This window comes from Emiliania huxleyi, assembly GCF_000372725.1.
Source record: "Emiliania huxleyi CCMP1516 chromosome Unknown EMIHUscaffold_1519, whole genome shotgun sequence".
In the NCBI taxonomy this organism is placed as follows: Eukaryota; Haptophyta; order Isochrysidales; family Noelaerhabdaceae; genus Emiliania; species Emiliania huxleyi.
In genome coordinates this window covers 1-5,838 of record NW_005201070.1, presented here as the reverse complement: position 1 = coordinate 5,838, position 5,838 = coordinate 1, and the positions used below count along the sequence as shown (strand labels likewise).

At 67.6% G+C, this 5,838-nt stretch overlaps 3 protein-coding genes across 3 annotated transcripts; 1 reads left to right on the top strand and 2 right to left on the bottom strand.

The window, feature by feature from the left end:
- Positions 1-75: 75 nt before the first annotated feature.
- Positions 76-738, bottom strand: EMIHUDRAFT_252984 (hypothetical protein; the record flags this gene model as incomplete). Its single annotated transcript, XM_005786356.1, has 1 exon — positions 76-738. The coding sequence occupies one exon, from the start codon at positions 736-738 to the stop codon at positions 76-78; it is 663 nt and encodes a 220-aa protein (XP_005786413.1).
- Positions 739-2,470: 1,732 nt separating this feature from the next.
- EMIHUDRAFT_252983 (hypothetical protein) lies at positions 2,471-3,844 on the bottom strand (the record flags this gene model as incomplete). Its single annotated transcript, XM_005786355.1, has 7 exons — positions 2,471-2,575; positions 2,736-2,783; positions 2,937-2,981; positions 3,062-3,144; positions 3,380-3,415; positions 3,569-3,674; positions 3,758-3,844. The coding sequence occupies 7 exons, from the start codon at positions 3,842-3,844 to the stop codon at positions 2,471-2,473; spliced, it is 510 nt and encodes a 169-aa protein (XP_005786412.1).
- Positions 3,845-4,814: 970 nt separating this feature from the next.
- EMIHUDRAFT_252982 (hypothetical protein) lies at positions 4,815-5,383 on the top strand (the record flags this gene model as incomplete). Its single annotated transcript, XM_005786354.1, has 4 exons — positions 4,815-4,908; positions 4,987-5,090; positions 5,167-5,241; positions 5,306-5,383. 4 exons carry the CDS (start codon positions 4,815-4,817, stop codon positions 5,381-5,383), a joined length of 351 nt encoding a protein of 116 aa, XP_005786411.1.
- Between the last annotated feature and the right edge of the window lie 455 nt (positions 5,384-5,838).

Below are 5,838 nucleotides of genomic sequence, written 5' to 3'. Positions count from 1 at the left end.
GCAGGTCGGACACCTGGCCACGGGGAGAGTGAGGGTCGGAGGCAGCGTCAGAGGCTGAGGCTACGAAGCCCTCACTCACTCTCGGCAGGGCCACACCTCCTCCAGCAGCCGCTCGAGGCGGACCCGCCCCTCGGCGCTCTCGCGCTGCAGCTTGCGCAGCCGCTCCGCTGGCTCGAACCGCCCCGCGTCCTCCGCCAGCGCCAGGTCGAGCTTGGCGCGCGCCTCTGCCAGCGCCGTCTCGTGCGCCGCCTGCGCCTCGCGCGCTGCGGCGGCGTGCTCGAGCGCGGCGGCGTCGTGCGAGGCGCGGAGCCGGTCGGCGTCGCGCCGTGCGGCGGAGGCGTCGGAGCGAGCGCGCTGCAGCTCCGCCTCCAGATCGCTCGCGCGTGTGCGGTGCGGCGCTGCCGCCTCCTCGACGAGCCGGAGCCGCATCGCCTCGAGGTCGGCGGGAGGGATGAGTTGCTCGCGCAGCGACTCGAACTCGCGCGTCGCCGCGTCGAGCTGGGCCGACCACCGGTCGCGCTGCTCCCCGTGCTCAACCCGCGCCGCCTCCTTCTCCTGCTCCAGGCTCGCCACCCTCGCGTGCAGCACGTCGTGCGCCTCCTTTAGCCGGAGCGCCTCGGCGGAGAGCGAGTCCCACTGCTCGCGGAAGCTGGCACGCTCCTCCTCGCTCTGCGTCAGGACCTGCTCGATCCGCGCCTTGAGGGCGGCGTTCTCCTCGTCGAAACGCGGATCGGCCATCGAACGCTCAGAAAAAAAGGGGCGCACCCCTCGCGATGCGCTCCCCGCTCCCGTTCCCCTGTGTCCCTGATCGTCCTTACAAGATCCTGTTCGTGCAGGTGGGGACCCTGTCCTTCTCCCACCCCTCGTTTGGCGTGCCCGTTTTATTTATTTATTACGCGCACCCCCGGGGCTAGGGCTCTCTTGCCCGCAACCCGATCCCGATCATCCGGCCCGCTGGGTGCGCTTCTCAGCTCCCCGGCCCTGGATGTGAGGCTAATGACTGCACTCCAAGTGCTCCAAGTGCCCGATCCCGCTCCCTTCCTTATCGGAAGAGCTGCGCCGAAAGGAGAGCGACGCGACAGAGGAAGAAGCGACAAGGGAGAGCACGACGAGAAGGGGGCGACCGCGAGGTGGCACGAAGATCGCAGCGAGAATCGGAGAGAGACTGCGAAGAGAGATAGGAAGAGGCGGACGCCCAAGGGTGGGCGACGGCTAGCGCACCACACCTCTCTCCTTAAAATCCCTGTGTGGTGGCGGCGTGCCGTCCTCCCATCCCTCCCTTGGGTTGTCCGTTTTCTTTCTTTCTTTCCTTATCGGAGCACTTGGAGCACTTGGAGTGCAGTCATCAACCGCACATCCAGGGCCGGGGAGCTAAGAAGCGCACCCAGCGGGCCGGATGATCGGCATCGGGCTACGGGCCAGAGAGCCCTGACCCCTAGGGGGGTGCGCGTTCGCAGGGAAAGGGCCGTAAAATAAACACGGGTCTCCGAGGGTTGGCTCCGCGCTCCGGGTTTCCCCTACATGTACATGTACATGTAGCAGCAGAAGCCAGAGGGCCCCCTCTACTCGGAGCTAGCAAACACTAGCGACGGACACGACGCCCACCACCCCCGGCTGTTCATACCCCCACACGAGCAAATAGCAAAATCCGAATATCGTGCACAAACTGCGTGATGTGGCCCGTGCAAGCCTTCAGCTGTGGTGGCGCAAGACTCCGTTGTTATGCCCCCCCCCCCCCCCATCCATGAACACACCAGTGAGGGAGGGCGAGACGATCGAGGGGTCCCGTACCACACGGAATCGACCCTATCCAGTGCTCAAGTGCTCAAGGTGCCCGAAACGTCTCCGCGCTGTGTCGAGCGCGGCTGCTGGTGAGCGTCAGTAAGCTGCTGCCGGGTGTGACCTCGCTCAGCTTTCGTCCTCCCTGTTCGACCGGCCCCGGCTGCTTGTGTACCCGGCGAAACATCACGCCTTCACGTCTAGGCAGGTACCTTCCCCTCAAGAGCCTTTTCTTTTTGAGCTTAGCCTTCGATGTTATGAAACAACGCAAGGCGGACATGGCATATCGCTCTCGGGCTCACAGACATCCCTCACACCCGCCGCACACCCGCCGCCCCCGCGCGCGCCCCACCCCGGCCGGGAGAAAGGGGAGTGACAGTTTGGGACTCGCAAGCCCGAGTATGTTGAGTCCTGGCTCAACAACGCAGGGAACAAGAGGGGGTGGTCCGGCTCACAAGTCCGGCTCACGCGCCTCGAGCTCGCCATCTACCGCACTGATCACTTCCGCCCCCTCGCTCCCAACCCATCCACCCCGCCCCGGGCCGCGCCGCGCGATCTCGGGCGATCTCGCGCTATCTCGGGCAATCTCGGGGCCGCGCCGCGCTATCTCGGGCGATCTCGCGCTATCTCAGGCGATCTCGGGGCCGCGCCGCGCTATCTCGGGCGATCTCGGAGCGTCGCTCGCGCGGCGTCACACCTGCTCAAAAAGGAAGGAGGTTGGAGGCAGGAGGTCACGCCCCATCCGGAGCGCCGCCGTCGCCGGGTTTTTGGCCCCCGGGTCGTCGCCCGACGGTTGCTGCGCGGGGCAGCAGACCGTCGGACGGCGCGACGACGCCCCGTCCGGCACGCTCCCCCCTCCACCCGGCTATTGCCGCACGAGCGCCCTCAGCGGCGGAATTTTTCCCTCGCGCTTCCTTGGGCCCCCGGCAACGCCGACGGACTTCCCGTCCCCCCACCTGCGCCGCAATCACCGCCGTGATTGTCGGCGCTGCGCCCCTTGGCGCCTGTGCATGGTGAGGGCAACAACCACCCGGCCAGCCGGGCTCGGCACGTTGCGGACCGAGGCGACGACCCGGACCCCGACACAGACGAGGGGGGGGGTGGAGGCGGGGGGGGGCGAGCTGTCGGGACAGGGGGCTAGCTCAGAGCCCCGAGACCCGGAGGCCGGGGATCCCGAAGAGGAGGCGAGCTCGCAGGATTTCCTGATCGAAGAGCCTGACTCGCAGGAGAGCGTCTCGAGCATGGACGTGGACGGGGTGGGGGAGGCAAGCTCGCGGGACACCCTGTCTGGGCAGCCCGACTCGCAAGGCAGCTTCTCGAGTATGGACCTGGACGAGGAGGGCGAGGCGGAGAGCGGCCCTGCGCCTGACGAGGCGGGCGAGACGAAGGAGGGCGACGGACAACGTCGCGGCGCAGGGGGTCCGGAAAGCGGCGGGGCTGGAGGGGGCGGCCCCTCCCCGAACCTCGCCCTCGGGCGTGTTAAAGTCGTCGGCCAGGGAGGCAGGACTCCTGCAGGGCACCTTCGGGTGGATCTCAGTAGAGCCGGCAGGCACCCCGAGCTCGCGACGCCCTTCACGACTGGGACGGCCAGGGAGCGCACGTGCTTCGATCGCCGGGGGCACCATGGAGGGTGCGCCTGCGCCACGGAGGCACTCCGGGCGGCGTATGCGATGTGGGGGGAGGGCCGGGGAGATGCTGCCTCGGCGCGCGCTGCCGCGACGCGGCACGGAGTCGACCGGGCCACGCCGGCGAGGGAGATGCGCTCCAGCGAGGGCCGCGTCCTGGAAACCGCCGACGCGTTCCTGGACGACAAGGCCGATCGACTCTGGAGGACGCGGTCGGCGGCGCTTCGCGAACTGGCACAGAAGGTTCGAGACGGCACGGATCTTGTGCTCCTATGCGCGGGTAGGATTGAGTCCTGTCACGGCGATCTGCTGAGGAAGGGGATCCTGGCCGACGCGGCGCGGCTCGAGGCCACCAGCAAGAGGAAGCCGCGCTCCGACAAGGGCAAGCCGAGGGGTCCTCGGGGGCCTAGGGCCGACTCGGTGGAGACAGCGGCCCGCATGGGGGTGCTGTCGACCTTCTACCTCCGGCACGCTTATGGACGGGACAGCCCGGGGCTGCATGAAGAGGACGGGGTACTCTCCGCGAATGGGGGGGTGCTGTGTGCGGGGTGCGGAGAGGAGGCGCCCGGGCCCGGGGCGCGGGACGGGAAAGGGGGAGGCGGCGGGGGGGCGGCGTGGACGAGGAAAGAGGGGGTGTCGCGGGGGAGCGGGGGAGGAAGAGGGGGAGGGACCCAATTGAGGAGGAGGCGGTGGGTGTGGTGGGTGGGGAGGGGGGGGGGGGTGTTTGGGGAGATGGGGGGTCGGGAAGGTCCGGATGGGGGGACCTCAGAGGGGAGGGGGCGTGATGGAAGACTGGAGCGTGGAGGGGGGGGCAAGCAGGAAGACGAAACGGGTGAGATCGCGGAATGGAGGAATGAACCGGATCAGACGGGATCAGAGCCAGTCGTAGCGGGCTTGGGTCATACGTGTTCAGCTCTGTACACCCACGAGTTACTTTGACTTCTGCCCGGATAAAAGAAGAAAGACAAAAACCTGCCGCCCTCCCCTCCCCTGCCCCGCACGCGCCACAGGCACCCACACAGTCCCCGGCGCTCTGATATAGGTGATGCGGCGCTGTGACTCTCAGATGGAAGCAGGAAGCTTCCATCCCGGCGGTGGTTCGAACCCACACGAGCCGAGGGGTGACGGGTTGAGGGCTGGGGGTCTGAGGCTCACCCATTGAGGAAGTGAGGTGCTGCTCCGTCCACCCGGATCCTGCTGAACAAGCTCCTCTTGTAGCTCGATCGGTCACACCGCCATCGCCGTCGGGGAGAGGGGGGACGACACTGCTTCGGCAGCGTGCACCTCGATCCTGTACCGTGTTATTATGACCCCCCGATGAACACACCAGTGAGGGAGGGCGAGACACATAAGGGGTCCCGTACCATGCGGAATCGACATCTTGGATTGTCGCCGAGAAGCCGAAGTCCTATGCTGAGCGCTTTGCGAACCAGCGCGCGCAAGGCGCCTGCCCTGGCGCGCCTGGGCGTGCGCAACTTTGGGCACGACCCCGCGCACGCCGCGGGTAAGCCCTCCTCCCTCCCCCGCGCCCTCCCTCCCCTCCCCTCTCCGCCCCACCGACCCCGCACTTTGCGACGCACAGCCGAGACTGACAAGTGGAAGAAGATCTCGTATGTCGCCATTCCATGCGTGGTCGGTTACACGTGCTTCGTCATGGCCACAATGAAGCACGGCCACCACGAGGAGGTGCGTGCACACCCACCCCTTTGTCCCACTGCCGACGGCTCCCTACCCGGTCCGGTGCCTCCGTGCGCACACCTAGTGGGTTGAGCTGCTGACGACTGCGCAGGTCGCGTACCAGTACATTGGCATCCGCAACAAGCCGCTGCCGTGGACGGTGCATGTCGGCCCATGGCCACCGGTCGCATGCCGGTTCTCACCCCCCCCCCCTCCCCTTTCAGAACCGGGGCGGCTCCAAGTGCGACCTCTTCGACTACAAGTGCGCCGCCAAGGAGAAGGCCGCCGCTGCCGCGGAGTGAGCGGGCTGTCTTAGGTTTGTGGTTGCAGCTGTGCTGTGGGACGAGGCCCCGGCCAATCACAGAGGCCTCGCCTCGAGTCTGTCTCCAGTTGTGTGGCAGCCGTGCGTGCGCAGTCATCGGAAAAGGTAGTTACTACCAAGGCGATGTAAGGTACAGAGGGATCTAGCCGTAGCGCGCGTCGTGCGAACGGGGCGCGCACGCACATAAGTGAGCGCCGCACCCGGCACCCCGCACCGCGGCGCGTGCGCCACTGCACGGTGGCTCTCGAGCGGTCTCCCACGCGCGCCCACTGCGCAACTCCCTCCCCGCCCCCCACCCTCCCCTTCCCCCTTCCCCCACTGCCGCCCGTCCGCCCTAGACCATAAACCAACGACGCGGCTCCTCGTGGCCGTGACGCGCGCTGGGAAGAGCGGCGTCCCTCGCGCCGCTCGCCACGACCACCCTCCGTGTAGGCC